Genomic DNA, 21630 nt, shown 5'->3' with positions numbered 1-21630 from the left:
GGAGGCGTGGCAGTTTGGGGGTGGAGTGAGTGGAACGTGGGCGTGGAAGGATGGTAGGCATGCTATGGATTTATCTGGTTACGTGGCAGCTAAAATATACCAGCAATTTTCCTGGGTTTAAATCATGTCGGTTAAGGGCCACGGGAAGGCAGAGTAGACATAATGAATACTTGTGCAGGAGGCCCGTGCAGAAAAAGCCCAAAAATGAAAAGAACCAACAAAAGCACCATACCCAAAATAGGTTAAGGATCGGCACTTTGTTCAGTTTTGCTGACATCTCTTTGTAGCACATGATTCCGTTTCGCCATCTCGGACTCATTACAAAGAAAGAAAGAGAACGTGGGGCGAACCCCAACCCCCCCACATTACACCAAAATTCAACCCACAATCATGCGTCCTTCGAACTATTGATATTGCGAATCCAATCAGCTAGCTGCAGCCGGAAATTAATGGATATAAAGTCGCTAATGTCTCTAAATTTAGTTCAAGTGGCAAAAATACCTTGCTTCTTCTACAACTGGCTTACATATAAGTACTAAAAGTATGTGGCAATCCTTCAAAAAAGTGTGTGGCAAAAAAACAAAAACGTTTAGAACGAATTGTGACAAACAATTTGGAATCGAAGTGTTACGAACCTAGCTTGCGAGGGAACGAAAGGCTACTAATCCCAGGCAAAAATGTACAGGACCAAATGGGATCCATCTCTCGTGTCAATCATGGAATTTTCTTTTTTTCTTTTTTGTCAAACATCAATAATTTACACCTATACCTACTCCTACTTCTACACTATGATGAAGGGACAGACCCAACTGGATCATAAAAAATAGAAGAGACTAAACCACTTCTAGATCAGCGGTACTTGGAAAAGCCACATAAAGCAGCAATGGATCGTCACAAATCCAAGGGGATAAACCATTTCTAGATTAAAAAATATTTGAAAAAGCCACGTAGAGTACTAATTGATGGGAAGTAAGGTTCGAGAAAACGTTGACCTCCATCTTTGGTGCCTTTGCGGTGTAGGGGCCGTTGGTTCAATCATTGGTTCTGTTGCACAGCTACAAGTTGCTTTTGTGGAACAGCGTACAAACACAATAGCTCGATCAATTTCAATACCGTGAACAAAAAGACCAAAATCTACAACACATGGTCAAATAACACAGAACAAAATGGATAATTATGCCAGAATCCCGTATCCATTCAAAACTATACTGCGCAATCTCCTTGCATCATAGGGGTGCCTCCATTGCACCAAACTCATAAATGCCTGAAAGAAAATATACAAAGTTACAACCACGAAGAGAACTAAAATCAGAATATGAATCTATGAAATTACTAATACAAATCTTAGCACACTAGCCTAATTAGACCGATTTGCATAGCCCCAAAAAAAAAAGAGGCACTTGTATATGATAAAGTTGCCTAAGATGATGACTTCCTGCTTCACAAAACAGGCCTAAACTTGTTATAGAGGTATCTGATAATGTACTGCAAATTAAACTTAACAATATACCTGTTTTAAAACACGAAAATAGATGAAATAATGCAAGCAACACTCAGCAAGTCCAATTCTCCATAACAATCAAATCCTTGGATCCACCTCCAAACTACTAAAAATGCAATTTAATCATCCCTAAATGAATTTCTTAACCATTCAAGTACTTCATCATGTCCATCTTAGGGTCGACAATAAGAAGATATTCTCATTCTGTCTGGTGATGTTGGATAGCACTAGTGTCTATTTTAGTTGCATGCCAACAAGTGATAATCAGCTTTTTGTGGTATTTTGTTATTCCCAATGATGCTAATGAAAAGAAGATGCCAACGACATAGTACTAAAAGAGAGGTGCTTTTAGCTGCAATTAGAGACACCAGACTCTTACTTGGCGGGTATGTGCTATAACCTGATTTAGTTATTTCACCAGATCACCCCTATAGGAAGTCTACAAGCAGTCAAAGAGCATGCCGTCAAATCTAGATCACAGAGTTTGGAATAAAGAAGAACGGGTTTTTCTTGCAACTTCAAAACTGATTATCTCTCAGATTGGTTCGAACAAATGCAATAGTCAAATAACTCGTTAACGAGGACTGTACTATCACCGTATCTACAAGATCTTGACATTTTCAAAGTTGCAAGCCCTGGACCAATAGAAAATTCATGCAAAATCATATATCAACAAAAGTGATTCTAAATTAAGAGTTTTCATTCTGAAATGACAGCATTTAAAATTTGTCACTAAATGTAAAGCTCTCTCAAAGAATATAGCGGTCCTTTAAGATCACATCAACCATGTCTTATTCATTGAAATGGTAACTTTGTTAATTAACAAGAAGTATATTGTCTCAAAATATGGTTACCAGTTCGATGATTTTACATGTAGAAAAGTCTCAATTATGGAAATATTCTACAGTTTTCATGAACATATTGATCAGGCAAGGACAGACAAAATGGAATCCAAATGCCATGATATTAGCAGTACAATGATGAGAACAGAGACTTACCTTTTACAGAAATCACTGATGAACTTTGAGGTGTTGTAGAAAATAAACCACATCAACACAATAATCAGAGTATCTTTCAGATTAAGGTGAACATTGCACAAAATACAAACCTTCAGAAGAATGACCTTGAGCACTGTACTGCCTTAACTAATATATTCATCACTGCTCGTACAAGCTTAAACAGTAAAAAAGATACGCACTTTCATTTTCTACAAACTCTGGTAGTTGGGACAGCATTTTAAAACATTTGTCAATCGAATGCTAAAATAAAAAATAAAAATCATCCATCAACACTATCATAAGTTTATAACCAGAACTTAACCACCAGGCCTAACTACTTGCACCACCCCCGGTTCCAAACATCATTTTCAGGAGGCAATGACTACAACTCCTTTTGAATGACATGATTGGCCATGTCATATCTCAGGATGACATTGACCAGAACAAGATTTGATCAAGACAGTTACCAAATTCACCAATTTCAGCAGCACCGGATTGTGCAAGTATGAGCAATTTTGGACAATCTTACATGAGCAAGCGTAGAGTATAAATCAAGCATATCAAGTTTCTAAAGTTGAAGCGAATGAAGGATACTGAAGAGATAACGCTCCCACCAATCCAACATGTAGAGTCCAAAAGTAACATTATACAGATAAATCTTGCGTTGAATCCAGTTCATGGTACTTACACCTAAAAGCAACAAGAAACAATTAAATGAAAACCAAATAATCGCAATTTCCATCCGTATGAAGAAATTAGGACCAGAGACACATGCATTGCATGCATAAGGCACACAACTATATGACTACTAGATGTAATCCAAACTTCAAAAACAAGATTTTCCAATTTGAACCCATTAACGGATAGTGGTTTTTGAATGCAAATTGAAGCTCTAAAATGAACTATTAACATGAAAAGAAATTATCCAAAAAGAAAAGGTCATTAGATATAAAAAGTTGCTTTCTTGGATCTACTACCCACTTAACCAGGTATCAAAGACTATCTTAATACCAGTGCTATCCAAAAACCTTTTGCAATCCAAACTTTTGGATCTCAGGCAATAATCATCTCAACGTTCGAGGCTCCAAAAAGTTATATTTGTCAGCACACATAAGAAACTTCCGGCAGGAAAAAAATAACTCCCAGGAAGCATTTCTTACCTTTAATAGCGGAGGTGGGGATGGTTAGAGTGGCTCTGTAACAGTATTGAACTGAAAATTTTGTTGATTCCTGTTAAAAATAAAGACAAATTAAGAAACAAAGAGATCGTTACCGTATAGATAATAGAACAGAGAGACAGAAAGGCGATGAGAAGAAAAAGGCAGTGGCGGAAGAAGGAGGGCGGGCACACCAGGAGGGGGTGATCCGGCGAATCAGCAGAAGTGGGAAAAATCTCTAGTTGTCTGTTTATTTGGCTGGCGTCAGCGTCAGGGTAAGAACATATTAAAAACTATTTGTTTTTTCTTCTATTTCTTTGTCTTGGCAAATGTTAATGGCATTGGCACCTCATTATTTATTAAAGACACCTCCTTTATAACCCCTTAATCATTTTTAATTAGATAAAAATACTTTTTTATTAAATTTATGACGATCTGCTTTACATAAAGTTGTAATTAAACTGATGTGTACATTTTTCATCTTTTTACCATTTTTTTTTGGGGTAAAATCTTTTAACATGAGTTAAATGAGTCCAAGCATTGTTAACAAAAAATTAATGGCCAATTAATTAATGAATGCTAATTCTTTGGGTTTTTGTGAACTGTGTAAACAATTTATTTTGTTTTGCATTTTAGTACAAAATGACCATTTAAATTTTACAATTAAGGAAACGAAAAGGAAAGGTAAGATCAAATCCAAATTTATTATTTTGCATCCCATTCTGCACCACCTTGTCCTATAAAAACCTCGCTTGCTCAAATGTCTCCCCGGTTTATTCCTTACTACTCCACAATCTTACTAGAAAAGCAAAACACCAAAATCTCGGAAATCTCTGAAGTCTAAACCCTAGGCTAACGACGACGGAGAACTATGGAGAAGGCATTCGCTAGCGCCTCTGGGATCAGTGATCAGAGGCAAAAAATCGAGCAGTACAAGCACATTCTCTCCACCGTACTCGCCTCAAACGATGCCGCACAAGCCAAAAAGTTCATCGATCACAGTAAACACACAGTCGATGTCGACATTCTATTGAGTTTGGGTTGCGTTTTAATTTTCTAGGTTTGATGATTTTATTTACTTAGTTTTTCATGAATTTTGTGAAAAAATTTTCAGTGTTATCGGACGATGTACCTCTGGTTGTATCGAGGCAGCTTTTGCTGACGTTCGCGCAAGAGCTTAGGAATTTGGAGCCAGAGGCACAAAAGGAGATTGCGCATTATGCTCTTAATCAGATTCAGCCTCGCGTTGTGTCCTTTGAGGAACAGGTTTCGATTTAGTGATAGTATGTTTACCAGGATTGTCCTCAATGCTGCTTTCGGTCGGGAATTGAAACTGAAATTTCGTGCTTTGGTTATTGTAGAATTAACGTCTACTTTTTGTTCTCGTTATCTATTTGTGATGAAATTGCTTGTATAATTAACCTGATTTAATTAGGCCTAGAATGAAGCTGCTGATTGCCTCACTCAAGTGTTTCTTCATCCTTTTGGATTCTTTTTTAGGAAGACATAGTGCACACAAAGCTGGTTAAACTTACGACAGTAGAGTTATTGGGGAATAGAGGACTTCATGGCTAGGGGATGGGAAATTTTAGGGGTATTTAGGCATCAAAAGTTTTGTTTCTTAACTGTTGATGTATTTTATCCATGTTTAATCAAAATGCATGAAAGTGAAACATTATCATGAGATTTGGCTTTTGCTGTGTGAATAGTACTAATGTTCCTGATTGGAAAGGAATTGTTCTAACGAATTACTCTTTAGCACCTGTGGTATTTGTTTGTGTACCAGAAATGCTAGAATTGCTGTTTGCATCGGTTCTTCTTACATCTGCGTCTTGTTTAGTGGCTTTATCACTTGACTGAATTATGATGCTGATCTCTATTTATTCTTTTGATTCTCCTTGCCCACGAATGTCTAAGGGAGGTTTAGCTGGTGGTGTCCAATTAGTTTTAAAACATGTCTACTGTATGCATAGCTTCATATTCTCACTAGGAGTATTGTGTGGTTGCTTTTTACTGTTCAAATCTTTTGAGTCATAAGGTGGTGGTAATCAGTAACTGCTGGGAGATAAAATTTGTTGTATGTCTAATATGTCCATCACTCATCCTCTTCTCTTTGTTTACTTTTTCGTTCTTTGACAATATTGAATTGCACAACACAGACGCTTATTCATTGATGTGGTTTATATGGTTGGATTTATCCCTTTTGCTGAATGTGCCTCATAAAAATGGGTTATAGGTGCTGATAATCCGAGAGAAGCTTGCAGAGTTATATGAATCTGAACAATTGTGGTCAAAAGCTGCACAGATGCTGAGCGGCATTGATCTAGATTCTGCAATGAGGTTTGTTAACAATTTTAACAATTACAGTACAACTACCAGGTATCTCGGTTAATCTGCAAAAGCTAATTTTCTGCTTCTCTGCTGCCTTTCTAGAGTGATTGATGATACATTCAAGCTATCAAAGTGTGTACAAATTGCCCGTCTTTACCTTGAGGTACTTGTTCTATTTGTTAGTAGATTTAGTTACTTGTAACTATTTACACATACATATATGTGCTGATACAAAGTGTGGAATCTAGTAAATAACTTATTTTAGACAGGATGTGCGTCAAGTGTCCTTGAACTTGATGAAAGCTGTGCAGGGGGTTGGTTACCTGGAGATCCTAGGACGCATGAAACTGTAACTATTACTGAAATCTGACTTGAAACTGGCACAATCATTGTCACTTTAAAAAAATAATTAATATTTTCCAAAAATCAGCTGGATCTTAGAACAATTACAAATACGGGACTTAAAGAATTAGTTCCAAGTATCAATTATTGTTTGTACAGATATGTACCTCGTACAGCAGTTGTATTTATGTATCTGCTATTTGGATTCATGCAATTCAAATGCGTGAAGAACAAAAGAGAAAAAATTTGTTATGAAAATGAACCCAACAAATAAAAGTGTGCTACTGTTTTTGGGACAGGAACTTTGGGGCTCCAATACCAAACCCAGATAGTTCCACTCTCGCATGAATCACTGTATAGAGTAGCTAGCCATCTACTGCCAAAAAGAATAATGTTATGAAAATGAACCAAAAAAGAAACAAAAAAGTATGCAATTGTTTTTGGACAGGAACTTTGGGGGGTCACAATGCCAAACCCTGGCGTTCCTCTTTTACATGAATCACTGTATAGAGTAGCTAGCCTTCTACTCCCAGGTAACAGTGAAAGGACTGGCATTGTTTTCTTATCTTTTGAAGGCTTGTCTGGTCAAGGCATTGTGAGCGGATTCACTAATGAGTTGGACTGGGCACAGGTTGACTCCTTGTTGAGTATTTGCCTCATTAAACCCTTTGCATTGAGTCAATGGGATGCAGCTTTCACTGGATTTATGCTGGCAAATATCTGCTGTCTCAGTAGCTGCGAGCGTGCAATAAATCTCAAAGAAATGCATGTTTGTTTGCGCAATCACTATGATATTCTGGGATAGTTGTCCACATGATGCTACACTTTGTTAGTGCAAACGTATTGCATCACTGCAGTTTGGAAACTTTGTCAATCTCACAAACCTCTGTACTTCTCTCTGCTTATCACAATATTCATTTTCCGAAAGCATATGTTCTTTAAATTGATGGAGGAGACATTCAATTGATGTTTTCATCATTTCCTTCACATATTGGATTCTTTTTTACCATGATGGATGATCTAGGAAAGCATTTTACCTGATCTCAAAAAGAATAGCCAAATTGGTCTTGCCATTGACATTTGGCTTCACAATTGAGCCTTTTTATGCATCTGTCTTGGTAGCTTGTCTGCATGGTCATTGCGTGGAATCAATCTGCCATAACTGCATTCATGGTTACCTGGACAGGATGATGATGCTGTTAATGCAGAAGCCTTTATCAACAAAGCTTCATTTTTGGTTAGCAACAGTGGACACGAAGTGTTGAATTTGCAGTACAAGGTAGACATTATCTGATGTTAAGAATATCTTTTGGCTGGAAACGACATTATTATGCTTTAATCATTGTATCTTGATTGTACCAGGTTTGCTATGCTAGGGTTCTTGATCTGAAAAGAAAATTTTTGGAAGCTGCTCTACGTTATTATGACATTTCCCAAATAGAGAAGCGGCAAATTGGGGATGAGTAAGTTTTCTAGACTTAAACTGCCTCCTTGAAGCCAAATCTGCATACAGATAATTGTCAACATTTGTACTTTAAGAATTAGATGTAAAAAGGGGTGATTTGCATTGGGAAATAGATACTGAATGTCCTCAAGAATATACAAGCCTTAATAAAAATCTCTCTCATGAGACTTTGATTCATTCTTTTTCGTAGTGATTCTGGAACATCTATACTGGTATTGTGTATGTGCTTCATGAGTATGATTTTTGTTGCAGAGAGCTTGATGAAGAAGCGTTGGAGCAAGCTCTAGCAGCTGCTGTGACATGCACAATTTTGGCTGCAGCAGGTCCTCAGCGTTCACGTGTTCTTGCCACATTGTACAAGGTTAATAATAATGAGAAACTAGATTGCATGAGCTTTCTATATGCTTTGTTTTGAATTTGGTTAGGCTTAATTACCCTAAGGGGTTAATCCCTGTGTTAACGTGATAGGGTTCCTGCTCTTTCTTTTAACCAGACAAATTTCATCTTTGCATTATCATGTTAAACAATCAGTATATGGTATCATTCTCTGAGATTGTGTCTAATATATACCTCTTGATTTTTCATGAGATATGGTCAAAGGAAAATGGGGTTTTACTATTATCACTTTTACAAGTTTCCTCTATTTCTTCAAAATTTCTTCTGCCACTTTATTTCTGATGTATCTTTACAGGCAAAGACAGTTAACCCTTAATTTTCATAGCCTGAAAAGATATGTTTTACACAGCAAATTTCATCTTTGTATTCTCGTGTTGAACAATCAGTACATGGTATCCTTCTCTGAAATTGTGTCTACAATCAAAGGAAAATGGGGTTTTGCTATTATCACTTTTATAAGTTTCCTCTATTTCTTCAAAAGTTCTTCTGCTACTTTACTTCCGATTTATCTTTACAGAAGAGGGTCAAGCCCTGATTTTCATCACTTGAAAAGATATGTTTTGCCTCAACGTTGTGGGTAGAATACTGTCTATAACATCTATCTTTGTAGTCATAGTTGTTGGGATCGAACAATGTTTCTCCTATAAGAAACTTATGAATAAGCTTTGAGTAGTTACTAAAATTAGGCTAGTACGATGTGATAATAATAATGAGATGAGTCGTTTTGCCAAAATTAGTGCTTCTGATGGGCCTTTGACTCCTTTCATCTTTTTTCCTCCCCTAAAATTTCATTACCTTGTTGCAGGATGAACGGTGCTCCAAGTTGAAGATTTATCCAATCTTACAGAAGGTATTTTCTACAACTTGTTTTCCTGTAAACGTTATTGAAACTTGCATGTTATCTGATTCATAAGCATAATAATGTGATGCAGTAGATTTGCATATCAAGGCATGTAGTTCTTTGTTGTCTTCTACCTTTTCATTTCCTTTATGTTTGTCTTTTGATTTTTAACATTGATTCTAGGTTTATTTGGAGAGGATTTTGAGAAAACCAGAAATTGATGCTTTTGCAGAAGAGCTGAAACCACATCAGGTCTAACTTACTTTCTAATTGGTGGTTTGGATGTGATGCTAGATGCAGCTGTTTCTAATTACTGCTTTGATCCCTGGATTGTGTAAATTTATTGCAGAAAGCGCTTCTGCCCGACAATTTTACTGTCCTGGATCGTGCTATGATTGAACACAATCTCTTGAGTGCTAGTAAACTCTACACAAATATAAGGTGGAAAAACCATTTGATATTACTCCTACTATTTACAAATTTTTCAACTTTCTTTTTGCTTTCAATATATCCTGTTGTTGTATTTGTATCTACATGTGCTTATGTGGTTTTGCATTGTCTCTTTGAAATAGCTTTGATGAGTTAGGGACCTTGCTGGGCATTGCTCCTCAAAAGGTCTGTTTCTTTCTGCCAATTTCAAGTATTTGGTGCCATTCTCGTCAATTTCTATGTTTTCTAGGTGTGTTTGCTCGTTAGTGGTTATTTTGGAGTTCATTTTGTATTCATTCATTGAAGTACAGAGGCTATCCCCACCTATGTTGGAGAATTCTTGATTATATATGTCATTGGAATATGCAGTCAATTAATCTCATTGGAAAATAGTAGCCAGCATTTTCAAGTGTTGTTTGCATCTTCTCAACGGGTTTAATGCAATTATTTTACACTATTTAATCTGTAGAATTCTTAGTGCATAGGTACGTGTGTATAAACCTACATGTCTTCTGGCCCTCGGAACCTATGTTGTATTTTCTTTTCAGGCTGAGAAAATTGCTTCAAGAATGATATGTGAAGATCGAATGAGGGGATCTATTGACCAGGTAGATCCTACATCTTTTTCAGCGACGAGGAGTTCTCTACATTTCTACATTTCTCTTTCATTTGTTTGTTATTGCACAACCTCGCTCATGCCCATCGAAGCTCAGAAATTATGAATGCACCGTTTCTCATGACCTTTTCTAATACGGGATCCATCTTGTCAGGTTGAAGGTGTCATACATTTTGAGGATGATTCAGAGGAATTACAACAGTGGGATCAACAGGTAAATTTCTGCTTATGTTGCCCTGCCTTTCCTAGATGGTCAGGTCATTTTCATGCCGTCTGGCAGAGTCACTCAAATAAAATGCATGATTGGCAGCTTTCACTTTATTTAATTGTTCGTTCTGACATATTATGCTGCTTTTGACAGATTGTTGGGCTGTGCCAAGCTCTGAATGATGTCCTCGATAGCATGGCAAAGAAGGGCTTACCAATTCCTGTCTGAAGGATGTTAGTTACGAGGATCTCCTCTCTGTTATTTTAGGAATACTTTTGAAATGGTATCTTACATCTTTGCTTCTACAGCAGTTTTGTCATGGTCCTGGCGGTTGAACGTCTTTGTACATGTCCCGAGTTCTTTCTGATCAATGTCTTCAAAAATGCTTTTTCCCAAAACATTTGTACATGTCCTCCCAAAACATTTGTACATGTCCTTAAATGAGCTTTTAGAAATCCAAAGTGCGTCTATTATGTACATTTTGATTTACAAATTAATCAAGTTCCCCGGTACTTTATAATTGAAAATGAATCAATAAAAACCGCTATTTTTCTGGATTTCTGCTTGGCGAAGAGCACTTTGACGAGTCCTTTCCTCCCTGTAACAGCACATCATGATTGATGGATGCCAGCTGCGACAAATTCTGTAGAAAATGCAATAGTTTAGGCTCGATTTGTCGAAGGAACGTCTAACTGATGAAAGCTACGGTATGAACCACAAAATGAGAGCAACACTATGAACTACGGTATTCATCATACATTAAACCGGCAATGTGTTTCAGCAACGCTATGAACTACAAAATGAGAGCAGCACGCTGTCTAATGCAAGTAATTGGAAATTGTTCAAAAAATGTAAACCGAAAGTGTGTTTTGCATTTCCAAAATAGAAGTTACCTTGAAGGAAAAATTAATCGAAGAAAGATCAAGAGGAGAAGAATCGAACTCAGCAAGATCACCACATTCGTCCATCTTCTGTAAAGGAAAAAAGAGGAAAGGGAAGTTTATAATTGTCCATCAAATAGGATACATTTGTCTTTCTCCAAAGTGCATTAATCATAGATTCCATCAAGGAGGCATTGTAGCCGTTGCTTAACAGGTTAAGTGAAAATCGAAATATTCATCTACACTTCGAACAAGCATAAATGTAACCAGAACCATACTTCATGGACAAGCAAAAAAACAGTAGGTAACAAGGAGCAGATTCTTGCATATCTAGCGATACACACACACAACAGATAATGGTTCCCCACTCCACCCTTGTTGATCCCTGCAAATGGAATTATTCACAAACCCACAATGAAGACACAGAAAAGCAATAAGTTCATTACAGTTCCTGATGTAAAATCAAAAGTAGTTAGAGATCACATGCTTGACTACAGGCCACCAGAGGCATGATTGAACATTTAGACATGTCTTCAACTAATGCCTAGGAAGGATGTTGAATTGAAATGACATAAGATCAGACAGTAAGCACACAATTTTCATTTTAATTCTAATTTGAGATTCCAAGCCTTTGCAGATAAAAGTGTTAGCATTTTGCAATGTGTATATTTGAGTAAAGATAGCAATCAAGGACCGAGCTGATATACCTCAAGCCCAGAATTTGAGCACAAATCAGAAACATCAGAAGCAGTATCACTACAATCCCCATCATCCTGTAGTCCAATCGAATTATACCGGGAGACAAAATAGCTTGTGTCATCCATACTTTCAGGTTGTGGTACAAAGGCAGCCTATGAAAACAATCACTGGCAGTTAGTAAATAATATGGGGAAAATGGTGACCGTAACCAAGCAATTTAAAGAAATGCCTAAATACTAGATTAATAAACAGCATTCTGAAAGTTTTTTCTTAAATTCAAGACAATCCTTTTTCTCCTCAAGAAATTTGTGCAAACAAAAGCTGAAAATGACCACATTCTGCAGAAAAACAGCTAAAAAAAAAAAAAGCTCATAATTAACCACTCCAAACATGAAAATGCAACACAAAGGAACAAGCGCAAAATATATTTCCAGTGCTGACCTTTTGTAAAGCTAGATTGTCCCAGTCAACTCCCCTGAAAAAGGGATGTGCTTTGACCTGTGCAAGGATCAAGGAAATATTAGATTATCTTTGGAATGCACAACTACTTATTTTCTCAGTGATCAGAACAAATAGAGAATTTTAATTTGACAACAAATTAAGCAAGATCATTTAAACCTCTGATGCTCCCTTTGCTCCAAGCCGCAGATCTGGGTCATGGTCAAGAAACCTACAAGATTGATTTGACATCAGTCGTGGAACAGGTAGTCTAGTAGTTGACACAGAACAGAGGCGAGGCGAGGCGAGGCAAAAAGAAAAAACAAACTATTGCAAGAAGTCAGCTACCAGTTTTAACAGCCAAAGTCATCAGTGTAAATTTTCCTTAGTTTAAAAACATAGATTCACCCAAATATCAGATAGCCTTGGCTTAAATTACATGTAATCGAGAGGTTCCCTCCTTTTACTCAAGAAACTCAACAGAAGAGAGGGTAACACGCTGACTTGGAGAGCCCTATTCTTTAAGTGTTAAATCCATGAACCTAAAATGGTAATTTTCGTGTAATATTCTGTCAGCAATCATGCAAAATGTAACAAAGAAGAAAAACCATGTTATATCAACTATAAAATCAAAAATTCAAACTATGTAAAATGTTCGAGATAATGCCTTGCTTATTCTGAGACATGGGAAAAGGCATCTATAGTGCTGATAAAATACTGCATGTTACAAATACAATCTCACGACATATAACAATTTGTACAAACTAACCTGTCAATCAAGTCTTGGGCTTCGTGGGACATCTCAATAGGAACAGAAGGCCAAGGAATACTCCTGTTTAGTATATTGTCAAAGATTATCTGTCCAGCCAAGAGCATGGACAACTGGAGTGAGAAAAAATATAGTAACTCTCACTGCACAAAGTAAAACTATTTAATGTTTGGTCATACAGGGATTAATAAAGAATTTATAAGAAGAATTAGGCAACGCATATGCATGGAAAACATTCCACAGCCGATAAAAAGCAATACGGGCTTAGTCTATGATGCATTTCCTCATCTTAATGATGCATGAAAAATTTTTTTAAAAAAAAATCCAGAGTCCAGTTTGCACAAAGTAAAACTATTTAATGTTTGCTCATACAGGGATTAATAAAGAATTTATAAGAAGAATTAGGTAACGCATATGCATGGCAAACATTCCACAGTCCAGTTTGCCTACTTTTGTAATCAGTTGCTCTGACGTCCAAAAACATTATAAGCCTACTCAAATGAATACTACCTCTGGAAGTTCAGCAGTGAACGGTGGAAATCCTGTAATGAGTTCAAATAGTATAATTCCAACAGACCACCAGTCTGCCGCATAACCTGCAGAAATGACCCAAAAATGATTGTACAACTTAGGCTTCATTGAATAACTTTGAACTGTTTCTGGAAGGAGAATGCTTCAAATGGAGAGAAGGGAGCAGTTAGCCTCTGGACCATGTTGTGTTCCAAGAAGAATTTCAGGTGCCAAGTAGTCTGGAGTGCCAACAGCTGATCGCTGACATCTATCAACAGTATCTGGATTGTTCTGACCATGATCACCCGAAACATTATTTTCCTTTGTCTCACATCTTGATAAATCACTTGTACTGTTCATAAGACCAATCTTTGACAGCCCAAAATCTGTAAGCTGGTCAAATAATCTGTTTTAGAATTTTATCACCACAATGATGGGTACTGGACTTGCACAAGTAACTCACAATTGAAACATACTTGTGTTTCTGAAACACTTCTTTCTTGTGATTTCCATTTTTCTTCCTCACTTAGAACTTCCCCTCTCCCAAATGCCCCCCCACCCCAAAAATAAAATAAAATAACCATTACTAGTTTGTCCTAAATACAGATTTAGACTAACCTTAGCAAATCTGGTAAATAAAATGGTTTATAACAAGTTTTGTTTTGATACTTTTGACCAAAAGAAATAAAGTCAATTCAGACTTGTAAAACTTTTGATGTATTTTAACATCTCTATTCTGTCAAACCAAACTTGCATAAAGAGGAAATGCATTGCTATGATTTATAGAAAGCCATACAACACTGCATATGATTTTCCTCTTTCAGGTTGTAGCATATATATTTCACACACACTGTGCTACCATACCTTGATATGCCCATCATGTGCAATTAATATGTTGTCTGGTTTCAGATCACGATGCACAATTCCCAGAGAATGAAGGTATTCCAATGCAAGGACCTGAAAGCATCCCAATTTGGATTAGAAAGTTGCAAGGACCTGAAAGCATCCCAATTTGGATTCAAAAATTTATCCACAGGATTAATTTGTCGTACCAATTCTGAAATATATATACGAGCCACATCTTCTTCAAGGCAACCAACTTTCTGAAGCAAAGAGTACAAATCTCCACCATTTAGGTATTCCATTACCAAGTAAAGATGGTCCGTACTGGTAAATGAATAGAAGAACCGAACCTGCAGGGACAAGATCAGACATCCAGAATTATGCTGTGTCATACTTCCAACGGCTCAAACTGGAGAGCATTAACAGCCCCAACAGTTGAATGTTCAAGTACATGGTTCTTTCACTAAGAAATACGACAGATATAGTAGAATTGAAGCAGCATGAGTGGCATGAGGACCAAGAATAAAACATATTTGAAACAGCACTGAAGCATGAACTACAAAAATAATTAATGAATTAAAAAAAAAAGAGAAATTGGATATTACCACAGAAGGATTCCGTACAGTTATCAAGATGTTACAAAAGAGAGAAATTGGACATTACCACAAAAGGATTCCGTACAGTTATCAAGATGTTTCGCTCTGCCAAAATACGGTCAATATCATTCTTCCGCAACATGTCCATTTTCTTGAGCACCTAAACAAAGCGACAAAGTACATTACCTCAAGAATAGACTTAAAAGTGCATAACACCTAACTAAATGACAGCTATATATGAGGTGATGGACATTACCAAAAATTTCACAAGCCAACATAATCTACAATCTTGATGAGTAAAAAATTGGCACTTCTAACAATACTACAGTTTCAAACATACTTTCTGGTCCTATAAATTAAAGTTAAAAATCAACGAGAAGTTACATTTTTACATGCCTTGTGATTGTGGGATAGTGGTTAAAATACTTGCTACAAAGAGCCTAATTTCATCCCCCCGTGATGAGTTCAAAAGAACATACAGGTTCTACAGTGAAAAATATAAGGAGGAAAGGAGAGAGGGTTCTTGTCCACAAGTACACAGCAACAACTAAAGGTGCTCAAGCAGCACCATGAGAAGTTACCTTCTATCTAATCCAGAACAAGCAGACAATCCTTACAACTTAAATTATATACATTGGTGCTACAATTTTTTTTATTTTTAGTCGAATGGGTCATATGTCCTTTGTGACTCCCAATGCAAAAAAAAAAATCTAGAACGACTATATTTTGACAACAAAGGACATCAAACAGGGGAGAACATTTTTGAAACCTATGCCCATCTAAACAAAGATAAACTTTAGTTAGACAGGAAGACTTGTAAGTAGATCATGCTAGGTCATATAACCCCAACCCCAAGCCCACCCCACAGCACATGGCCCCACCAAAGGAAAAAACAAAAGACCCAACCCAACCCCATCCTTTGGCTGATGATATTGTACCATCAATTGATTGCAGATGTCAAATCATATTGTCTCCACAGTATGTCAAATGAATCCCAAAATTTCAATTGCAACAAGTTAATTCAATTATATAATAGAACCAACTTCTTATAGATAACATTAAAACTTCCCAATTTGAAACTATAACCTGAAATCAATTCCATAAATACAAGCTAAAATCTCCACACATTCTGCCATAAAGTATCAAACTATGATGTTTACAGCTACAGTTCCAACAACTGAAAGTGTTGGGGGAAAAAAAAAATTCAAGTGTTGGATTGATTGAAGAGTACCTTAATTGCAAACAAATCCCCAGTTGTTCGCTTTCGAGCCAGATAGACTTTACCAAAGGCTCCCCTACTGATGGGCTTGATAATTTCAAAATCATCAATACTTGTTCGTTCTTTATGCAAGGGATGTGAAGGTGTAGAGATTGTACTACTCTGAGATCCATTATCCAGCAGCATTTTGGCACTTTCTGGACGCTGAATATCACTTTTTGGGTCCACCAGATTGCAAGCAAGTAAAAATTTCTCTCTGCATAAATGTAGCATTTGTTGGTAGCTTCAAAGTTCTATCTTTATTTTCCATTTTATGTTTCTTGTCTTGTATGGGACTTAAAATTACCGCAGAAGATTTTCTATTCGACCACCGAACGTATCTACAACAAGAGCTCTGAGCTTGCTCTGTTGCAGTACATCCTGCAAATCTTCCATGCAAGCAAGTAGAAATTCATTGGATCCTTCATCTGAAAGATCAGTGCCTGCCACACAGCGAGCAATGTCCGCAAGGTCAGCCATCTGAAATGAAACTTGAGCATTAGAACATGTAAGATTCTTTTCCACATGTTGCACTCAATTATTTTAAGCTAATGGAATCAAAATGGATATCCAATTATTAATACATACCAACAAAGAAAAAAACCAAAAAATAGTAACAGTAAATGATAGACTAGCAGAACAACCTCTAAAGTCACTGGAAAAAGACTAACTCCAAAAATTTTCCTTTCCTACTTGTCTTTTTAAAAGCAGATAACCACTGTTATTGCTTCTTTTTGGCTATATATTAGTTTTCAGGCACTTCACAATTATTCAAAAGATGGCCTGTCAACCAACATGCATAGATCAATTCAGGATGAACAACCTGTTTTACATCCTCCAACTCAGATGGATTATTGTGATCTAGCCAGAATAGGTCAAAACTTCCAGCCCTAGGAGTATTTGTTGATGAGGCTGATGTCATGCTCCCAGTTGAAGAAGGTGGACCATAAAGATTGAGCTTGCTGCCCCAGTAGCCTTTGGAGTTAATAAAACTTGCGATTTGGGAATCTTCTATACAGGCAGTGTCCATCTCATGAATATCCTCAAACATCCCATCCATCCCCCTATTCCGGAATTCATTTACCTTAGGCGAATAAACTTCAGATGCTACTGCAGAATCTGCTAATTGCATCCTTGAATATTCAGGGCTCTCATCTGTAGCTTGAATGCTGAGATTACGAGACTCTACTAGCTGTTCCAGTAGCTCTGCAAGTCTTATAAGACGCTCATTTACATCTAAAGAATTCAGATAACATTTGTCTGCATAGGCACATATATATGAATGAGACTCCAGATGAGTAATAGGAACGAGTTCCTCACATATCCTGCATATTACTAGATTAGAATCCTCCATATAATTTTCCTGCTCCTTAGACACGTTAATGCTAGCTCTGTTAGTTGATTTTTCACTAAATCTGCCACCCAATTCATCCACTTCTTGGACATTGGGAAGGACACGGGAGGTCTCAGAAGGTAAATTTTGTCCAATGCTCGTGAAATCTTTTGGAAACATTGCATCAACCTGTTGAACAGCTGCTTCAAACCTGTGCTGGGAAGGTCGAAAGAGAGTATACGCATGATTTCTCTTCTGAAGGTTTCTTTTAGAATCATTCTTAAGGTTTATAGCATAATCTGACTCAGAACCAGCCATCTCTTGATTGACAAACCAATTTACTTCAATAGAAGGAATGCTTTTCAAACATTCTTGGAACTTGTGGAGAGATTTTCCATCAACTGGCTCAGCATCCTTCTCAAAATGCAACAATCTTGTGCACCTTGTCAATATGAAAAGCATGCGTGTCAACAACCATTTCAACAATCCTGCTTGACATTGCTGCCTCTTTGCAGTCAAATCTTGGACAATCTCTTCACATTTGGTTCGAAACTTGGAGGCGGCCATTTCAGTGCATTCTTGGGCAAGAATGAGAAGTTGCTCTGCCATTCTATGACCTTCCTGCGACAAGGAATCATCCTGCAGTATCTCCATTAACTCCTTTGAGAAACAGTCAAGCTCTGTGTTGACCACTTCTTTGGCAGCATCGAACCTTGAATGCAATGATCTGAGCAGCTCCTGAATTCAGATGTATGGAAAAGAAACCAATGAAGGCTCAAGGGAGTCGTGTTTGAGTTTTACATCATGTTGTACAACACAATTTAAGAAGCTGGTACTCTGCAGTTACTTGTACCTTCATATCATTGAAACTTCGAGCACGAGGCTGCACAGATGGGATGCCACCTTTTGGACCTAATTCGTGTGAAAAACTTTTCAGACCTTTGTGCATTTTATGGTTGCTTGTGACTTCTAATGCAGATTGTTTTGCAGTTGTATGCTTCATCATTGTGCGTACCTGTCCAGTTTGAGAATCATTACACTGCAAGGTTACATGACCAGCTTAGTGACATCAACATTCAGATTCAAACAAGGTGGAGATACAGTCACGCAAGCTAGATATATCTGCAAATATCACCTCCAGCTGTTGGGGCACATCATCTGCCACTTGATCAGAATCCTTAGAGAGATGTGAAGTAAACCACCTAGCTCTTCTCTTGGTTTTCAGTCCTACACCATTTAGACGTTCAACTTTATAATATTAATATATCATTCATTTGACATCCATCAATCAAGATTCAACAATGACTTCTAAATAACATATTTCGAATAAAAAGGTAGAAAATTATCATCAGAGGAAAAATGAAGTGAAGGACTTGGTTCTGCTCATCCTATCAATCTTGAGAATAAGAATCTGAACAATATCATACCTCCAAAACAGGCATGATTGCAGTTAAAGCTTGTGGATGTGTTGTAAATCTAAAGGGACTGAAGTGACTACTGGAGACTTAACAGTACAACAAAACTGAACCGACAGGTGATATTAATATCTTCAGCCAAGAGAGGTTGTACAGGAAGTCATCTGACAGTGTTAATTTATTAAGCAGCATCCCTTTGCAAACTATGGATCCTCAAGCATTATATAACAGATTTTTGGCAGATTAAAGCCCATGGTGATTTCATGGAGCCAACCACATACATAGACCATAACTTCCACTACACTAAGAAACCATAAACTCACAACATATCTGTGTCCTTGTCTTTACCCCTCCTGAATTGCTCAGATGAATAGCAAGATACTGCTGACATTCATTGTAAAGTAAATGTGTCTTATTCCTCTGTTGTTGCTGAGGTATGACAGTTCACCGTATGGACAGATGATTATTGCTCCAGATGTTACATCATCTGTTCCTAAGCGACAACGCTAAACTGGTGATCATAGGGCTGCAGAGATCTAACAAGTACTCAAGCTTATATTTCAACCAGAGCAATGGCTTCCAATGCTTATCGCCGAGGACCACGACCATCATGACAATAGTTGTCTACCTAGCTTAGCCTAACACACTGCTTAAAATAATTTCTAAAGGAAAACGTGCTACTGCAACATAAATAAATAAACGCGACTTAGTAAATTATGAATCACCCTATCACGAGGAACTAATTTGAAACATCAGATACTGTTCCATGAGACTACTAAAGCGTCATTAACTCACTGGATGTTTACGACGATAGTTCTGCCAAAAGCAGGTAAATTTAACTTCATCAATTCGGAATTTCAGATACCAGAATAAATCACCAGCAAATGAAGTAACACTAAGTTGACACTTGAGCTCAATAATTAGGACAAAATAAAAAAAGAAATTTAAAAGTTAAATAGGTATGCACACATAGTGGAGTATTCTTTCTTCTACTCTATCGTTTTCATTTTAACAAAGTTATCATGACAATGATTTTGACAAACAAAACAACAGCAGATAATAGGTAAAAACATTAAATTCACGTGATTACGATCCACAAATAGCCTCTCTCCACCACTTCTCAAAAATTACCAAAATCAACGCCTCCGCTACTTCCATAACTACAGCAAACATCTTCACGTCTGCATGACGTTCGTATATTTCTCTTTTAAACAGGAAATAATTCTATGTACTGCATGTACAAGTTTAATTAATTATTTCCTTATCCAAATTTGGAAGATTAAAAAAAAAAAACGCAAAATAACTCGAACCTTCTCGAGGACTGTTGATTCTCACACGTCCTTTAACCAGAGCTCCGAACTTCTGCTTGACATAAGGCCGCAAGGAGCCAGGAGAGTCAGCGTTCAATTTCTCAGAATCTTCAGTTGTCGAGCTTCTCCTCTCCTTGTCCTTCGACGATGCCACTCGCCGAGTCTTAATCCGGTTCAAGCCGGTGGGAATTCCGGTTTCCGTCAACGAGTTCCGGCTCGGCTCTGCCGCCATCGCTAATTCAGCTACCTATTTTCACTTACAAATAAACTCCTAATTTTTGAGAGCATCTGTTGAAAGCAAGGGAGCTTCTGAATAGCTAATAATAACTAAAAAAAAAAAAAAGGACTGAAGCGAAGAATTTAAATAGGAGGAGCAAATGTTTGAATTGTTTTGGACAGCGCCAGAGCAGTTGTATAGAGAGAGAGCCTTATTTATGCTTCAGTTTTGAACTTTTGAATATGGGAATGAACAGTAAGCAATAGTAATAAGGGGGAGGGTGGGAGGAATCAGGAGTGGTGTTGGATGCGTGGATGCTTAGAAAAGGTCTTCACAAGAAAGGTGGGTGCAAGTTCAACTACAAAGTCCAGAATGGCCCTTTTCTTTTTTTTTTGGGTCGTTAGATGAATACCGGCAATTCTAGAGCAGCGTCCAAAATATTTCTTCTATTAATAGCAAGAAGTAAAAATTAAAACTCCAGGAGAAATGAGGTCATTAGGGTATTAGTGGCCTTGTTTGAATGGTCAGTTTTCTTAGAAATCCTCTCCATGCATTTTTCCTGAGTAAAGAAGAGATTTACAATAAAAAAACATCTTAATATAAGCAAATTGAGTTTATGATTGCATTATTGAAAATCAAATATGCACTTTTACTTATCATACCATATTAACACTACAAAAAGTGGCGGAGTCAGAAAAAATTCTCAGTGAGGGCAAAAGTAATACTAAAATTTTTTACCTACTCTTTTTCTAATTTTTTAAGCCAAAAAATATTCATCAACAAGTTGAAATGAAAAGAATTTTTTTTAATTTACTTCAAATGAAATTTTTTGGCCTACATATTCTTTTATAATATTGATTCATGATTAACTTAGAGGACCACGTATTTCTTTCACTTCGTTCGTAAGAAAATTTCGAAGACACACTCGAGATTATATCAAAGTTTTATGAATATTATAAAAATTTAAGGGGAGCAATGGGCCCGTGCCCAGTGCCCCACCTTAATCCGCCGTGACTACAAATGATAAAAATCGTTCACAATTGAAAAAAGTTCCTCTGACTTAATTTAAAACCTAAT

The 21630-nt window shown here is 37.0% G+C and overlaps 2 protein-coding genes and 1 long non-coding RNA gene across 6 annotated transcripts; 1 reads left to right on the top strand and 2 right to left on the bottom strand.

The window, feature by feature from the left end:
* Positions 1–904: 904 nt before the first annotated feature.
* Positions 905–4005, bottom strand: LOC140016025 (uncharacterized). The gene is made up of 5 exons (XR_011822353.1): positions 3851–4005; positions 3660–3729; positions 3094–3189; positions 2500–2572; positions 905–1264 (listed from the first exon to the last, which is right to left on the bottom strand). It is a non-coding gene; the product is annotated as an uncharacterized lncRNA (long non-coding RNA).
* A 291-nt stretch (positions 4006–4296) lies between these two features.
* On the top strand, positions 4297–10761 carry LOC113714422 (COP9 signalosome complex subunit 4-like). Its single transcript, XM_027238244.2, has 14 exons — positions 4297–4657; positions 4771–4922; positions 5893–5996; positions 6090–6150; positions 7516–7608; positions 7692–7792; positions 8047–8155; positions 8996–9040; positions 9215–9283; positions 9381–9472; positions 9604–9646; positions 10009–10068; positions 10231–10290; positions 10438–10761. The coding sequence occupies exons 1-14, from the start codon at positions 4528–4530 to the stop codon at positions 10510–10512; spliced, it is 1194 nt and encodes a 397-aa protein (XP_027094045.1). The 5' UTR covers positions 4297–4527; the 3' UTR covers positions 10513–10761.
* On the bottom strand, positions 10716–20957 carry LOC113714421 (probable serine/threonine protein kinase IRE4). 4 transcript variants are annotated; one of them, XM_027238240.2, is made up of 17 exons: positions 20337–20957; positions 18747–18838; positions 18465–18650; positions 17102–18349; positions 16586–16758; positions 16252–16495; positions 15088–15180; positions 14634–14774; positions 14446–14538; positions 13782–13974; positions 13582–13667; positions 13072–13160; positions 12483–12534; positions 12306–12362; positions 11873–12016; positions 11178–11255; positions 10716–10927 (listed from the first exon to the last, which is right to left on the bottom strand). In XM_027238240.2, exons 1-17 carry the CDS (start codon positions 20566–20568, stop codon positions 10829–10831), a joined length of 3300 nt encoding a protein of 1099 aa, XP_027094041.1. In that variant the 5' UTR covers positions 20569–20957; the 3' UTR covers positions 10716–10828. The 4 variants fall into 4 exon arrangements, with proteins under 4 accessions (XP_027094041.1, XP_027094042.1, XP_027094043.1 ...); XM_027238241.2 differs by having other exon boundaries at positions 11178–11252; XM_027238242.2 differs by having other exon boundaries at positions 18465–18626; positions 20337–20956.
* Positions 20958–21630: the final 673 nt, after the last annotated feature.

This window comes from Coffea arabica, chromosome 10c (genome assembly GCF_036785885.1).
Source record: "Coffea arabica cultivar ET-39 chromosome 10c, Coffea Arabica ET-39 HiFi, whole genome shotgun sequence".
In the NCBI taxonomy this organism is placed as follows: Eukaryota; Viridiplantae; Streptophyta; class Magnoliopsida; order Gentianales; family Rubiaceae; genus Coffea; species Coffea arabica.
The sequence above is the reverse complement of the archived record's forward strand: the minus strand, read 5'-3'. Positions and strand labels throughout refer to the sequence as shown.

Excerpts from the sequence above, each read along its gene's own strand:
- LOC113714421 (XM_027238240.2), bottom strand. The coding sequence starts at position 20,568 with ATGGCGGCAGAGCCGAGCCGGAACTCGTTGACGGAAACCGGAATTCCC. Across the intron at positions 12,535-13,071 it reads GCCCAAGACTTGATTGACAG|GTTTCTTGACCATGACCCAG; the intron begins GTTAGTTTGTAC and ends TCAATCTTGTAG. Across the intron at positions 10,928-11,177 it reads CGATTAATTTTTCCTTCAAG|AATTTGTCGCAGCTGGCATC; the intron begins GTAACTTCTATT and ends CATTTTCTACAG.
- LOC113714422 (XM_027238244.2), top strand. The coding sequence starts at position 4,528 with ATGGAGAAGGCATTCGCTAGCGCCTCTGGGATCAGTGATCAGAGGCAA. Across the intron at positions 6,151-7,515 it reads TTGCCCGTCTTTACCTTGAG|GATGATGATGCTGTTAATGC; the intron begins GTACTTGTTCTA and ends TTACCTGGACAG. Across the intron at positions 9,647-10,008 it reads TGGGCATTGCTCCTCAAAAG|GCTGAGAAAATTGCTTCAAG; the intron begins GTCTGTTTCTTT and ends TTTTCTTTTCAG.